The sequence below is a fragment of the Zalophus californianus genome, chromosome 6, assembly GCF_009762305.2.
Source record: "Zalophus californianus isolate mZalCal1 chromosome 6, mZalCal1.pri.v2, whole genome shotgun sequence".
In the NCBI taxonomy this organism is placed as follows: Eukaryota; Metazoa; Chordata; class Mammalia; order Carnivora; family Otariidae; genus Zalophus; species Zalophus californianus.
The window spans coordinates 105,618,935-105,636,172 of NC_045600.1; the positions used below are offsets into that span (position 1 = coordinate 105,618,935).

Here is a 17,238-nt window from a genome sequence, read left to right on the forward strand (position 1 = left end):
TAGTGTCCCTCAGTACCTCACACTTTGTGGGTGTTCAGTTGATCCTTGGTTGGATGCATATATGATCAAATATCGTAATTTTTTTTTATGTTTCTATTTCTTTGAGCTAGTTTGACCTACATGATCTTAAAAAATTGTGGGAAAGAAGAAACTGTAGATTATATGAAAATGACAATAGCGGAAGAAGAGTGTAGCTTTATTTCCCTTGTTTAATGCCTCCTAAGATGGTCAGTCATTCTTAGCCAGAAGTAATTTTTCGCCTTGGGTTTATGATATCTGTACACTTACCCTTCAAGGCTGTGAGGGGAAAGACTGCTAAAGAAACACCTTGGAGTGCAGTGACCATAACTTCACCTTACCCCTTTCTCTTTGGGCCTAGGAGCCCAGGCTGATGCAGATTTGGGCCAGATATCTGTTTGGGAGCTCAGGGCACCCCATGGGAGAGAGGGGTTGAGGTCAACCAGGTCTGTCCCCCACCCCTCTATTGCAGCTCTGCTTGTAACAGTTTCCTGTCTTGCTTTGCTTTTCAGCTCTTACAAGCTTGAAGAAAGGATACCTGTTCATGTATAATCTCGTGCAGTTCTTGGGATTCTCCTGGATCTTTGTCAACATGACTGTGCGGTTCTTTATTTTGGGAAAAGGCAAGCACAAAATTTCAACACTAACATTTCTTTTTTTTTTTTTTTTTAAGATTTTTTGTTTATTTATTTGACAGAGAGAGCAGGAGAGCACAAGCAGGGGGAGCAGCAGAGGGAGGGGGAAAGCAGGTTCCCTGCTGAACAGAGAGCATGATGCAGGGCTCGATCCCAGGCCCCTGGGATCATGACCTGAGCCTAAGGCAGATGCTTAACCGACTGAGCCACCCAGGCTCCCCAACACTGATTTTCTTTTGTCAGTAGTTTGGCCTACTACCCACCAAAGGTGTCAGTAGTACCCTGCCTTTGGTATTAATAATAACCCTCCACGTTTGTGTAGCACTCAGGCCTTTCATCGTACTTCCATGTCTCTGAGTTCCCTTGGCCTTGTGAAACAAGCAGGCTGGAGATTGTGTCCATTTAACAGGTGAGGAAACAGGCTTAGAACTGGTCCCACATTCACACGGCTTGCCAGAGGCCCACCGTGGGCTGGCATTCCTTTTTCTGCTTACTACATGGAGTTCATTTGTGACCAGATAAACTTGTGTGGTACTTCCAGTGCCAGAGTTAATGCAAATCCAAAAGGGATTGCGCCCTTTGGGAGACTAAGTAGATTCTCAAATGGACTGTTCCAAAGCTGAATGAAAAGACTATCATAAAGATACTCGTTCTTGATAAATTAATTTGTATGTTTTTTTAAATTAATTTGTATATTTAACAATTTTGGCAACAAGTAAATGACAATGGAAAATTTTTGAGAATGTGTTCTAAAGTATTCCGAACATAATACATACATACATAACACATACATAATTGTATTATGAACAATAAATAGGTAATAAAATTTGGGGGAAGAAAGGGTAATGAGAGAGTACTTTCTCTGACTGATATGAAAGAATGATAATTAAAATAATATAGCATAAGAATAGAATATCAATAGAGCAGATTAGGTGGTCCAGAAATAGCCCTTACATTATATGTATAAATCTCCCAATTATATGTATGATATAAAAGGAATCCTGAATCAGTGGAAAGGGAAATATCCAGTACTTTTTTTTTTTTTAAAGATTTTATTTATTTATTTGAGAGAGAGAGAGAGAAACAGCATGAGAGGGGAAAGGGTCAGAGGGAGAAGCAGGCTCCCCGCTGAGCCGGGAGCCCGATGCGGGACTCGATCCCAGGACTCTGGGATCATGACCCGAGCCGAAGGCAGTCGCTCAACCAACTGAGCCACCCAGGCGCCCATATCCAGTACTTTTTTATCGGATGGGAATTCTAACAATGTTTCCACGGAAAATTGGTTAGGTTTGGGTGCATGAGGAAGGCAAGGAATCTCTGACTCTTTTCCTCACACTGTGTACAAAAATAAATTCCCCCAAAGGATTTAAGAGTCCTATATCAGAAATTTAAAACATAACAAGATACAAGTAAATGTTTATAAAAATTTCATGTGGAAGGTTAGGACTTTCTAAGCTTAAAAGAAGAAATCATAAAGAATAAGGTCAATATATTTGACTACATAAAGTATCTAAATTCCTGTGTATCTAAAAATATCCCAGCTAAGACAACACTCAAGATTAAAAGTATATTGAGGTTAGTAGCATGGGGATGGAGGTTTGGTGGAAAATTGCAACAAACACTAGCAGGAGTTGATTACACATAAAGAATTGGTTACAAATTGATCTAAAAACATAGTGACTCCATGGAATAGATAAACAGAAGTCATGTGCAGGGAGTTCCTAAGAGGTAGTAAACCCAATTATATACAGAAAAAATGTTTAACTCAATAATGATGAAGAAAACAAAAATATGATTTTTGTCAGTTTTGCCATGTTAAAAAAAGATAGCTATTTCAAGAGGACATACGCTAAAGTAGACAGACCAGTGGCTACAGGGAGGGTGTATGAGCACAACAACTCTTGGAAAATCATTTGGCAAAGCTCATCAAGACACCTAACTGTTCATATCCTTGAACCTGGTTATTTAACTTCTGGAAGTATGTTCTAAAGAAATCACTGAAACTACCAAAAAAGCTTTTTCAAAAGGTACACATTGTGGCATCCTTTATATTAGTGACAAGTTAGAAGCTACCTAGATGCCCATCAACGAGGGCTGGCTTTAGAATATTTGTTCAGTGGAATGTTGTGAAGCAGATATAAAATCTTTAAAGAGTTTATAGTAACATGGAGAAATACTTATGATAGGCTAAAAAAGTAAGATAAATTTGTTCTTCCAGTTTCATCACATCATATAAAATGGGGAAAAAACTGAACCAATACATGCAGAAGATCGGAAGGAATGCACCATTTGAAAATGGTTTGGATGTGGATAATTTAAAAATTTGTCCTTATTTTGTACAATAGGAAAAATACAAGTATAGTGGAAAATATAAGCTCTATTTTAAAAAAGGAAAAAATCCTATAATCTATTTTATTTTTTAGTTCTAAATTTTCCCATCTGAGGTTTGTAGTAGGTGAATTGTCATTAGCTCTAAAGTCATTTCAAAGAAGTGCATGCTGTTTTTCCAGCCTTCTTAACACCTTAGAATTCTGCAAAGCACAGCAGCAGGCTAATAAAGAACTTTGCAAATGCCTAGTGTCTTAGAGTCTCACGTGACCAAAGGTCTACAGATGAGTTACTTGAAAAAAGAAGGCAAGTCTCAGACCTGGGATTTTCTGTGGATTGATCACAAGTCCCATGGAATGAATAGGGACACGCAGGTACCTATCATTTAATTTAACATTGTTGGATTCTCTGTGTTCCCATGCAAGCCTGCAAGCCATTAGGTGATCTAGTCCAAAAGCTCCTAAGTTATCTGGGTCATGTGTTTAAGCAGCTTGGATTTTGTCATTTCTATTTTGGCTCTCAACCTCTTACTAACCACCTTCTGGAATGGAGCTGCTGGTTTAATTCTTCACTTATCAGGCTTCAAGAGACGTGGTAAGGACCTGGCGCCTGGCACCCAGTTTGCCCTTTGCAGTTTTCTCCTTTTGAATGAAGGGTGTTGGTAAATGGCAAATCCCCACCTGTGCTTGGTTTTTCATGTAAACATGTACTTGCTAAACTTCTTATGCTAAGGAAACACTAGCAAACTCTTGGGCTTATGGAGAAATTGTTTGAGCTTACCTAGCTCTCTATTTAGGAATACTCTTTTTGAAAAATAAAATTAAAATTTTTTTCTAATTATAAAAACATGTTAATCACAGAAAAATCAGAAAATAAAGACTTAAATAAAACAAAAGACTCTACTGTAATCCCATCTATGAGAGCAACAGATCCTTGGCACCTTGGTGTATGTATATCCTTCCAATCGATCAAACTTCCTTAGGAACAGCGAACAATTACTGATACGGAATTGTGAGATTAATGGCAAATTGTTTTTAAGGATTTCATGTATCCTGCCCAAAAGGGTATACTGTATTATACTACCACTATTAGTAGTATCCCACATCCCATTAACATATGAGTGCCTTTTACTACTTAAAATAGTTTTTTTGTTTTCAAATCATAAAAGTAAATGTGCTGATTTAAGCCAGTTTGGAAAGTGGGGGAAAGCAGGGTGGTGGAGGTGTAGGGGGAGAGAAGGGGAGGTGGATAAGTCATTGTCCATCACTATTAATATAACTGTACATTGGGGCGCCTGGGTGGCTCATTCGTTAAGCATCTGCCTTTGGCTTGGGTCGTGATCCCAGGGTCCTGGGATCGAGCCCCGCATTGGGCTACCTGCTCAGCCGGGAACCCATTACTCCCTGTCCTCCTTGCTCATGCTCACTCTTGCTATCTCTGTCTCTCACAAATAAATAAAATCTGTAAAAAAAAAAAATATATATATATATATAAATATATATATATATATAGCTGTACATTTCCTTTTAGTTTTTCTCCTATAGTTAAACATTGTAATCCTACTGTGTACACCGTTTTTTGTCTTGTTTTAAAAACAAATTCTTGGCAAGATGGCGGAGGAGTAGGAGACCTAGATTTCATCTGGTCTCAGGAATTCAGCTGAATAGGGATCAAACCATTCTGAACACCTACGAACTCAACAGGAGACCGAAGAAGAGAGTAGCAACAACTCTCTGAACAGAGAAGCGACCACTTTCTGGAAGGTAGGACGTGCGGAGAAGTGAATCCGAGGCGATATTCGGGAGGATAGACGGCGGGGGAGGGGGCCTCCGTCGGCCGCTTCCGGCAAGTGCTAGAGCCGCGGAGCACAAAATCGGAACTTTGAGAAGTCGGCTCCGCTGAGGGACGTCGCTCCAGTGGCTACGCTGGGGGTGGAACCCTCTCGGGACAGTGTGGACTCAGGACCCTCGGGGTCACAGAAAGACCGGGGGTGCCTGAGTGCGGCAGAGCTCCCAGGTATTGGAGCGGGGAAGCCGGCTGCAGAGACGGAGCCGAGGCTCAGGCTCTCAGCTCGGGGTTGCCATAAACTGTGATCCGCGGCCCAGTCGGGCCACTGCTCCTCCAGCAGGGACCCAACAAGTGGCAGAGCCGGGAAGACTCCCCTTCCTCCCCCGGGAGGAGCGGCGCGGGAGCGCACCGCAGGGATCTGCTGGGTTTGGAGACTCCACACGGGGTCGGGTGCCAGAGATAGAAATGCTCGGTCACAGGCCGGGTGAGCGCAGAGTGCGGCCAGAGACCAGGGAGACGGGAGTGACTGCTTTTCTCTGGGGGCGCACTGAGGAGCGGGCCCCGAGTTCTCAGCTCCTCCGGGTGGAGATTGGGAGGCCACCATTTCTGCCCTGGTCCTCCAAAGCTGTACCTAGAGCTTGCAGGGAACAAAAACTCCTGAGAGCAAACCCGAGCAGCTGGCTTAGCCCGGACCGACAAGGGCGGGGCAATTCAGCCTCCGGCAAAGACATTTGGAAACCACGGCAACAGGCCCCTCCCCCAGAAGATCAGCACGAACTGCCAGCAAGCCAAGACCAAGTTTACCGATCAAGGAGAACGGGAGAACTCCAGCGCTAGGGGAATACTGCACATAGAATTCATGGCTTTTTTTTTACCATGATTCATTCGTTCATCAAAGTTAATTTTTTTTAACTTTTTAAAAAATTTTTCTTTTTCCCTTTTTCAACCAACATCTTATCAATCCCTTTTTTAAAAAAACATTTTTTATTTTTCATTTTTAGAGTCATATTTTATCCCTTCATAGTAGTTACCCTTATTTTTGGCATATATATGTAAGTTGTTCTCTCTTTAAAATTTTGAGATACAGTTTCTTCTAACAGATCAAAATATACCCTAAATCACTAGTGTATGGCTTTGTTCTAGTCTCCTGCCTGATCACATTCTCTCCCTTTTTTCTTTTTTTTTTAAATCTTCTTTCTTTTTTCAAACAACTTATCAATTCCTTTTAAAAATCTTTTATAATTTTCATCTTTACAGTCATCTTCCATCCCTTCATTGTATCAACCCTTATTTTGTACATATATGTCTTTCTTCCTTTAAAATTTTAGGAGGCACTTTTTTCTAACAGACCAAAATACGCCCAAAATCTAGTGTGTGGCACTGATCTATGCACTAGCCTGATCATATTTGATCATATTCTGCTTTTTTTGTATCATTCTGTTTTTGTTTTTATCTTTTTTTTTCTTTTTTTTTTCTCTTTCTTTTTTCTTTCCCTTTCTTTTCCCCTGGTTTCAGGTCTTTTCTGATTTGTATACAGTATATTTGCTGGGGACGTTGTTAACCTGTTAGCATTTTGTTCTCTCATTCATCTATTCTCCTCTGGACAAAATGACAAGACGAAAAAAATCACCTCAGCAAAAAGAACAAAAGGTAGTACCGTCAGCCAGGGACCTACTCAATACGGACATTAGTACGATATCGGACCTAGAGTTCAGAATCATGACTTTAAAGATACTAGCTGGGCTTGAAAAAAGCGTGGAAGTTATTAGAGAAACCCTTTCTGGAGAAATAAAAGAACTAAAATCTAACCAAGTCGAAATCAAAAAGGCTATTGATGAGGTGCAATCAAAAACGGGGGCAGTAACTGCTAGGATAAATGAGGCAGAAGAGAGAATCAGTGATAATAGAAGACCAAATGATGGAAAATAAAGATGCTGAGAAAGAGAGAAACAACTACAGGATCACGAGGGCAGAATTTGAGAGATGAGCAATACGATAAGATGAAACAACATTAGAATAATTGGGATCCCAGAAGAAGAAGAAAGAGAGAGAGGGGCAGAAGGTATATTGGAGCAAATAATAGCAGAGAACTTCCCTAATGTGAGGAAGGAAACAGGCATCAAAATCCAGGAGGCCCAGAGAACCCCTCTCAAAATCAATAATAATAGGTCAACACCCCGACATCTAATAGTAAAACTTACGAGTCTCAGAGACAAAGAGAAAATCCTGAAAGCAGCTCGGGAGAAGAGATATGTAACCTACAATGGTAGCAATATTAGATTGGCAACAGACCTATCCACAGAGACCTGGCAGGCCAGAAAGGACTGGCAAGATATCTTCAGAGCACTAAACGAGAAAAATATGCAGCCAAGAATACTATGTCCAGCTAGGCTGTCATTGAAAATAGAAGGAGAGATAAAAAGCTTCCAGAACAAACAAAAACTAAAGGAATTTGCAAACATGAAACCAGCCCTCCAAGAAATATTGAAAGGGGTCCTCTAAGGAAAGAGAGAGCCTAAAAGCAGCATAGATCAGAAAGGAACACAGACAATATACAGTAACAGTCACCTTACAGGCAATACAATGGCACTAAATTCATACCTTTCAATAGTTACCCTGAATGTAAATGGGCTAAATGCCCCAATCAAAAGACACAGGCTATCAGATTGGATTAAAAAACAAGACCCATCAATATGCTGTCTGCAAGAGACTCATTTTAGACCCACAGACACCCCCAGATTGAAAGTGAGGGGGTGAAAAACCATTTACCATGCTAATGGACACCAAAAGAAAGCTGGGGTGGCAATCCTTATATCAGACAAATTAGATTTTAAACCAAAGACTGTAATAAGAGATGAGGAAGGACACTATGTCCTACTTAAAGGGTCTATCCAACAAGAAGATCTAACAATTGTAAATATCTAACAATTGTAAATATCTATGCCCCTAATGTGGGAGCAGCCAATTATATAAGGCAATTAATAACAAAAGCGAAGAAACACATTGACAACAATACAGTAATAGTGGGGCACTTTAACACCTCCCTGACTGAAATGGACAGATCATCTAAGCAAAAGATCAACAAGGAAATAAAGACTTTAAATGACACACTGGACCAAATGGACTTCACAGAAATATTCAGAACATTCCATCCCAAAGCAACGGAATACACATTCTTCTCTAGTGCCCATGGAATATTCTCCAGAATTGATCACATCCTAGGTCACAAATCAGGTCTCAACCGGTACCAAAAGATTGGGATCATTCCCTGCATATTTTCAGACCACAATGCTTTGAAACTAGAACTCAATCACAAGAGGAAAGTCGGAAAGAACTCAAATACATGGAGGCTAAAGAGCATCCTACTAAAGAATGAATGGGTCAACCAGGAAATTAAAGAAGAATTAAAAAAATTCATGGAAACCAATGAAAATGAAAACACAACTGTTCAAAATCTTTGGGATACAGCAAAGGCAGTCCTGAGAGGAAAGTATATAGCAATACAAGCCTTTCTCAAGAAACAAGAAAGGTCTCAAATACACAACCTAACCCTACACCTAAAGGAGCTGGAGAAAGAACAGCAAATAAAGCCTAAACCCTGCAGGAGAAGAGAAATCATAAAGATCAGAGCAGAAATCAATGAACTAGAAACCAAAAGAACAGTAGAACAGATCCACGAAACTAGGAGCTGGTTCTTTGAAAGAATTAACAAGATTGATAAACCCCTGGCCAGACTTATCAAAAAGAAAAATGACCCAAATCAACAAAATCATGAATGAAAGAGGAGAGATCACAACAAACACCAAAGAAATACAAACAATTATAAGAACATATTATGAGCAACTCTATGCCAGCAAATTAGATAACCTGGAAGAAATGGGTGCATTCCTAGAGATGTATCAACTACCAAAATTGAACCAGGAAGAATAGAAAATCTGAACAGACCTATAGCCACTAAGGAAATTGAAGCAGTCATCAAAAATCTCCCAAGAAACAAAAGCCCAGGGCCAGATGGCTTCCCAGGGGAATTCTATCAGACATTTAAAGAAGAATGAATACCTATTCTCCTGAAACTGTTCCAAAAAATAGAAATGGAAGGAAAACTTCCAAATGCATTTTATGAGGCCACCATTACCTTGATCCCAAAACCAGACAAAGACCCCATCAAAAAGGAGAATTATCAATATCCTTGATGAACATGGATGCAAAAATTCTCACCAAAATACTAGCCAATAGGATCCAACAGTACATTAAAAGGATTATTCACCATGACCAAGTGGGATTTATCCCTGGGCTGCAAGGCTGGTTCAACATCCGCAAATTAATCAACGTGATACAATACATTAACAAAAGAAAGAACAAGAATCATATGATCCTCTCAATAGATGCAGAAAAAGCATTTGACAAAGTACAGCATCCTTTCTTGATCAAAACTCTTCAGAGTATAGGCATAGAGGGTACATACCTCAATATCATAAAATCCATCTATGAAAAACCTACAGCCAATATCATTCTCAATGGGGAAAAGCTGAGAGCTTTTCCCCTAAGGTCAGGAATGTGGCAGGGATGTCCACTATCACCACTGCTATTCAACATAGTATTAGGAGTCCTAGCCACAGCAATCAGACAACAAAAAGAAATCAAAGGCATCCAAATTGGCAAAGAGGAAGTCAAACTCTCACTCTTTGCAGATGATATGATACTGTATGTGGAAAACCCAAAAGACTCCACCCCAAAACTGCTAGAACTCATACAGGAATTCAGTAAAGTAGCAGGATATAAAATCAATGCACAGAAATCAGTGGCATTCCTATACACCAACAGCAAGATAGAAGAGAGACAAATCAAGAAGTCGATCCCATTTACAATTGCACCCAAAACCATAAGATACCTAGGAATAAATGTAACCAAAGAGGCAAAGGATCTGTACTCAGAAAACTATAAAATACCCATGAAAGAAATTGAAGAAGACACAAAGAAATGGAAAAACGTTCCATGCTCATGGATTGGGAGAACCAACATTGTGAAGATGTCAATGCTACCTAGAGCAATCTACACATTCAATGCAATCCCCATCAAAATACCACCCACTTTTTTCAAAGAAATGGAACAAATCATCCTAAAATTTGTATGGAACCAGAAGAGACCCCGAATAGCCAGAGGAATGTTGAAAAAGAAAAGCAAAGCTGGCGGCATCACAATTCCGGACTTCCAGCTCTATTACAAAGCTGTCATCATAAAGACAGTACGGTACTGGCACAAAAACAGACACATAGATCAATGTAACAGAATTGAGAGCCCAGAAATGGACCCTCAACTCTATGGTCAACTTATCTTTGACAAAGCAGGAAAGAATGTCCGATGGCAAAAAGACAGTCTCTTCAACAAACGGTGTTGGGAAAATTGGACAGCCACATGCAGAAGAATGAAACTGGACCATTTCCTTACACCACACACAACAATAGACTCCAAATGGTTGAAAGACCTAAACGTGAGACAGGAGTCCATCAAAATCCTAAAGGAGAACACAGGTAGCAACCTCTTCGACCTCAGCCGCAGCAACTTCTTCCTAGAAACATCACCAAAGGCAAGGGAAGCAAGGGCAAAAATGAACTATTGGGATTTCATCAAGATAAAAAGCTTTTGCACAGCAAAAGAAACAGTCCACAAAAACCAAAAGACAACCGACAGAATGGGAGAAAATATTTGCAAATGACATATCAGATAAAGGGCTAGTATCCAAAATCTATAAAGAACTTAATCAAACTCAACACTGAAAGAACAAATAATCCAATCAAGAAATGGGCAGAAGATGTGAACAGACATTTTTCTAAAGAAGACATCCAAATGGCCAACAGACGCATGAAAAAGTGCTCAACATCACTCGGCATCAGGGAAATCCAAATCAAAACCTCAATGAGATACCACCTCACACCCGTCAGAATGGCTAAAATTAACAAGTCAGGAAACGACAGATGTTGGCGGGGATGTGGAGAAAGGGGAACCCTCCTACACTGTTGGTGGGAATGCAAGCTGGTGCAGCCACTCTGGAAAACAGTATGGAGGTTCCTCAAACAGTTGAAAATAGAGCTACCATACGATCCAACAATTGCACTACTGGGTATTTACCCCAAAGATACAAATGTAGGGATCCGAAGGGGTATGTGCACCCCAATGTTTATAGCAGCAATGTCCATAATAGCCAAACTGTGGAAAGAGCCAAGATGTCCGTCGACAGACGAATGGATAAAGAAGATGTGGTATATATACACAATGGAATATTATGCAGCCATCAAAAGGAATGAGATCTTGCTATTTGCAACGATGTGGATGGAACTGGAGGGTGTTATGCTGAGTGAAATAAGTCAATCAGAGAAAGACATGTATCATATGACCTCACTGATATGAGGAATTCTTAATCTCAGGAAACAAACTGAGGGTTGCTGGAGTGGTGGGGGATGGGAGGGATGGGGTGGCTGGGTGATAGACATTGGGTAGGGTATGTGCTATGGTGAGCGCTGTGAATTGTGCAAGACTGTCGAATCACAGATCTGTACTTCTGAAACAAATAATGCAAGATATGTTAAGGAAAAAGAAAAAGAAGAAGATAGCAGGAGGGGAAGAATGAAGGGGGGGAGTAAGTCAGAGAGGGAGATGAACCATGAGAGACGATGGACTCTGAAAAACAAAGTGAGGGTTCTAGAGGGGAGGGGGGTGGGGGGATGGGTTAGCCTGGTGATGGGTATTAAAGAGGGCACGTTCTGCATGGAGCACTGGGTGTTATGCACAAACAATGAATCATGGAACACTACATCAAAAACTAATGATGTAATATATGATGATTAACATAAGAATAAAAAAATTGAAAACAAAATTCTTACAATTTTGTTTAAAATTCTTTGTAACTGTCATATTAGATTTCTATTCCTGAATTGAAACAAAGATGTAAAATCAGAGCAAAGCCACAAGATCTCATTTTTGTTCACCATGTGCCAAATCTTAAGTCACAGCTTTGTGTTTTCCAAATGGGAGGTCCTCATTTTTCAAAGATTTATCCAGGAGAAACGCCACCTTAAAGTGAATCCCCTTAAAACGGACACCAGAATTTCATTGTAAGTGGTGACAAAAAGATTTGGTTTGGATTTTGTCTTGAAGAGGGAGATTTAAAGTTATAAGAATAAGTTTTTTAATTTATATGTAGCAAAATTTAAATTGTAAATGTAAGTTTGCATTAATTCTTCTAAGAAAAGAATTAGTCCAATTTTGAACTAAATTATTGGAATTTTTCTGGCAAAATTACATAATAATGCTATATACCATTCTTCATTTCACATTTGACTTTGTAGCAGGATTGTAAAGTGGATTATTTCTGCAAAAATATTAGAGGGTTTCTTTAAGTTTTTTTGCAAGAGCCTCTTTTATTCAACTGATGTTTATTTTTAATTTTTTAAAAAAGATTTTATTTATTTGAGAGAGAGAGAGCATAAGCAGGCAGAGTAGCAGAGGGAGAGGGAGAAGCAGGCTCTCCGCTGAGCAAGAAGCCCAATGCGGGACTCGATCCCAGGACCCTGGGATCATGACCTGAGCCAAAGGCAGACGCTTCACCGACTGAGCCATCCAGGCGCCCCCTTTACTTTGCCTTTTAAAATGAGGACATACATAATCAGTAGAGTTTCCTATTCAAGACCTCACAGGCCTGTTCCCCTCCAGCTTAGTTTGGATAGTAAATTTGAATCTGGGTGGCTGATTATACTTTTCCTTAAATTCCTTGCATGCAAGTAGGTACATAGTTTGAGAAATGATTCTGTTGGAATTTGCCATTTGATTTACCCTTAATGTGTATTTGTCCCATAGAGTCCTTCTATGACACATTCCACACCTTGGCCGACATGATGTATTTCTGCCAGATGCTGTCAGTTGTGGAAACTGTCAATGCAGCAATTGGTGTCATTAAGTCACCAGTGACGCCTTCTCTTATCCAGGTACTGAACAGTTGACCTCAGATGTCAGTAGTTACTAGGTACGCCACAATTTGCTGGGAAGTCACAATGAGTAAGAATCTCTTTTTGCACGGGAATAGCACTGTTTTATCTGAAAAAGGAAAACTTGAAGCCCAGGGATAGTTTCCAAAGTAGACTTTTGCCATTTCAGGTCTGGTTTGGTTGTTTATGGTATCTTCATGAAATCACAAAGTTATAAAAAGGGCTTTAAAACCAGGGAAACTTGATTCTCAAGCAGGAGCAGAAAAACTTACCCACAATCTTCTGATGTAAAGATGTGCTTGGTCTCCTCCCAACTTGGGTAGGTGAAGGTGATGCAATCCTAGGAGGTCTTTTCACTTTGGACTTTCTTCCATATATGAAGGGGACTCTTTTGACTGGTGTGGGATACCCCCCCCTCTTGATACATCTATGTTGTTTCCTAATATTTGGAAGATTGCTATCAGGAACGGGGCATCAAAATCTTTTAACTTCCTTGCCCTATTTTCTAACTCTGTGATTATATACTATTAAATACTCCCCCCCCACCCCCAGACTCAGGGGGCAATAGGGATTGCTGCTTGGTCTCTTCTGGAGTTCTGTTTTGATAATTCTACCCTTTTCTGGTATACCAGCCCTGGCATTCTGATAGTATCTGTTGTATGGTAAAGGGTGTTAATACAATAGTCTTGTTACTCCTGGGTTTTCTGTTCTTGGAGAGAGGCTGTTTTGTTCAGTCTAAAAAATAAGAGGATAGTGAGGGACCCACTAATGTGGAATAATACTTTTTGTATGTCAAGGACTAGGGCAGATAAGCATGAGGCTAGAATTTCTAGGGCATGATGGAAGGGAGGGGTTCAGTAGTCTCATATTGCACAGCTCCAGGGAGGGCCATTCATGGAGAATGCAGTGTGAGCGGAGCCTCCTGGAGTGGGGCATGGGACTGCAGCTCAGCAGCATAACATGGAGTAAGAAACAAATTACAGAATAAAAATAAGTTGTATTTCAGAAAGTTTAAAAACAGGCAAAGTGCAACAGTATACTATTTAGAAATAGGTACATAAGCAGGAAGCCTATAAAGAGAAGCAATGGAATGGTTAACACAAGATAGTTACTTGTGGGCGGCTGCCACACTGGTAATGTTCTGGTTCTTAACTTGGGTTATGCAGACACAAATGTTCATTCGTCAGTACTCTTTACGCTATGTTTGAATGTGTGTGAGTGTTTTTGAAAATACACTATTCGTGATGACCTATTTACACACATATACACAGTCTATTCAGAAAGACTGGTTTGGGTAACCGTAACTTGTTCCAAAACTGGAACAGAGGTTTAAACTTGCTGAGATCAGTCTTTTTTTTTTTTTCTTCTTTTTTTAAGATTTTATTATTTTTTAATTTTTTAAAGTAATCTCTACCCACAATGTGGGGCTTGAACTCACGACTCCGACATCAAGGCTCGCAGGCTCCACTGACTGAGCCAGCCAGGTGCCCCTCAGTCTTTTTCTATTTACCCTGAATTTAGTGGGGCTAGGTTTCAGGTAACACATTTGTATAGTTTTTGTAGAATATATTTTTAAACTTTTTCCTCTCTTTTGGGTTCTTTTAATAGCTTTGTGGAAGAAATTTCATTTTGTTTATCATCTTTGGCACCATGGAAGAAATGCAAAACAAAGCTGTGGTTTTCTTTGTGTTTTATTCGTGGAGCGCAATTGAAATTTTCAGGTGGGTAGAAATGCCAGCATGGTGGTTTGAGTGCTTCTCCTTTCTCTGGAGCAGCTCTCTTCTGGAGGGAGTTTTATTCAGAGTCTCATTTGGTTTGAGATTAAGGTTCTGTGTGTGGAGAGCTCTAGCTGCATCCGTGTGTTCTGCAAAGGTGAGGCATGTTTTTTTAAAGCAGTCATTGGATCATAGTATCAGCCTGGGCACTGGGGAGCAGAGGGAGCCGAGAGGTGCAGAGAAGTGAAAAGACCCATCTTACCCTGCAGGATTTTGCCGTCTTGTCGGAAAGAGGACTTATCTGCATGGAAAAATTTTGAAAGGGGAAGAAACATGAGATTGAAGGAGTAGTCAGGCTGGATCGAACTTGGAAAGACCAACCTTCTAGAAGGAATGATAAGAAATAAATCTTCTACAAGATTACTCAAGTTTGAATCCACCTCTTATCTGATTCTGCCACTCTCAGTTGTCAATAGAAGAAATATCTTAAAAAAAAAAGATCCAATTAAAGTAGAGGTACTCTTCTCTACCGGACCATACATATTCCATTTCTTTTTTGGTCAGGTGGAGCAGGGGTTTTGCAGATTGACTCCTCAGCTCTAGGTCTGGGGATATTTTGGCAAAGTTAATAGCTGAAAGGGAGAAGAGACAGTAGCAGCCCTAGATTGTGTTTGAACTGTGGTCTGAATCCCATAGTATATTAATACAAAGGTGAAAGAGATTATAAGTGCTTAATGTTAACTCTGGGAAGAAAAATTTCTTTTTTGTGTTACCTCTTTATTTAAATAGAGTATGTCTGATTCTAGATTAGGGGTCTTTTGTATACTTTAATTTTGGAATTTGTTTTGTTTTGTTTTTGAGAGAGAGAGCAGGGGAAGGGCACAGAGAGAGAATCTTAAGCAGGCTCCACGCCCAGCATGGAGCCCAACGCAGGGCTTGATCTCATGACCCCGAGATCATGACCTGAGCTGAAATCAAGAGTCCGACACTTAACCAACTGAGCCACCCAGGCGCCCTGTTTACTTTGATAACATTCACTTATCTGGAGATAAATTGTCAAGGTGTCTGTCATCCTTACCTACTTAGAACATAGATCAGAACTAGTATTAAAGGCAAAGAGCTTTGAGCATTCATTCCATATATTGAACTATTCCAAAGAGGGTTCCTTTAGGACCTAAACTTAGTCTACCATCAAAGAGAGTTCACATCCATTGAAAATTGGGGGAAGAATGTGTTGGGAGTTCGTGGGTAGATAGCCCAGGATTATCATTCTGTTCTGAAGAAGCCATGTGTGGCTAGTTGTGAAATTCTATTTCTTGATGTTCTAGGGTTGCATTCAAGACCTGAAGTGGCTTTTCACATCCGAATTCCTTATTTCCAATAGGTACCCCTTCTACATGCTTTCCTGCATTGACATGGATTGGAAGGTGCTCACATGGCTTCGTTACACTGTGTGGATTCCCTTGTATCCTCTGGGATGTTTGGCAGAAGGTACTTTCAAGAACACTAGGTTTTATAAGCTTAGTTCCAAAGGATAGCTAAGCTGATAGGCCAAAGCTTTCTTCCTTCCCCTGCCAGCCTTAGTCTGATATACAGGTGTTAGACTTTTTAACTTTCTTTCTAGTGGCTTCCTTCCATAATACTCTTGGTACCCAGACTATTCCAGGGAAGTAGCTCGTTTTTGTGAGGTTTGGAAGCTGTGCGTTCATGTATTGCATGCTCCTATTTATATGGTATTTAGAATTTTTCCAAAGCCAGGTTCGTATCAATGACTTCATTTAATTCTGACAGACACCTAGTGAGTGAGTCAGGTAGGGAGTTTTCTCTCCATTTAATAGAGTAGAGAACTAAAGCTCAGTGCTGTCAAGATGAATGTTCCTCATTCATCTTCTCCTTGTCAGCTTGGAGGCTCATTGCTTATGAAAACTAGGGGGAGAACTAGAACAGGCATGAGGCCTGTGTACTAAGGGGAGGGAACCATTTTCGGCGCACCCAGAACTGACATTGTGGGGGGTAGAAGCTTCTCTCACTAGATGGCACTGTATTTCATTTGCTTCTGACAGGTTCTTGTTTCTGCTTTTAGCTGTCTCAGTGATCCAGTCCATTCCAGTATTCAACGAAACAGGAAGATTCAGTTTCACGTTGCCATATCCAGTGAAAATCAAAGTTAGATTTTCCTTTTTTCTTCAGATTTATCTTATAATATTATTTTTAGGTAAGTATTGGCTCTGTAATAGACTTTTTCCTGTCACTTCTAAGAGGGTAGAGTTAAATGATTCAAAGCTTTCAAAGCCTTTATTAGGATTTTTATTTCCGGAAGAGTAGTATAGAGTTAGAGAAACATTATTTTGTACAACAGGCCCATGAGGAGAAAATGCTATGTATTTCTTCCAAATCACCAGTGGTTGAGTTGTCTTCTTGGTGTGCTCTTGGTCACTGGGAATTCACCATATTTCATGTTTAGAACAATATATAAGAAGCTCTAGTAGAAAAAAGAGCATTTTAATTTTACTAATTTCAGTGATACGTTCCTTATCCAAAGTTTACAGAGGAGGTAATACCACTGGCAGCAAGGAAGGAAGAAGGCAGTCAAGGCCTCTGAGCAGCCAAGAGATGTCATAAAGCTTCTACCTAATAATAGGAAAGCCCCCCCTGCCCCACTACTCCTGTAAAACCAGCTTATATATTAATTTACATAAAAATCACAAATCTTTGCCTTAATTCATAAAAACTAAGAACTAGAAGAAGTAAACCTAATTATTGCAAATAAAG

At 40.0% G+C, this 17,238-nt stretch overlaps 1 protein-coding gene across 1 annotated transcript in view; it reads left to right on the forward strand.

The window, feature by feature from the left end:
• HACD3 (3-hydroxyacyl-CoA dehydratase 3) overlaps positions 1 to 17,238 on the forward strand; it is a 46,866-nt gene that overhangs the window by 27,021 nt on the left and 2,607 nt on the right. Inside the window, exons 6-10 of the mRNA XM_027570798.2 lie at positions 531 to 641; positions 12,624 to 12,751; positions 14,360 to 14,472; positions 15,851 to 15,957; positions 16,550 to 16,681. Coding sequence (XP_027426599.1) covers positions 531 to 641; positions 12,624 to 12,751; positions 14,360 to 14,472; positions 15,851 to 15,957; positions 16,550 to 16,681 — 591 coding nt within the window. The remainder of the gene's footprint in view (positions 1 to 530; positions 642 to 12,623; positions 12,752 to 14,359; positions 14,473 to 15,850; positions 15,958 to 16,549; positions 16,682 to 17,238) is intronic.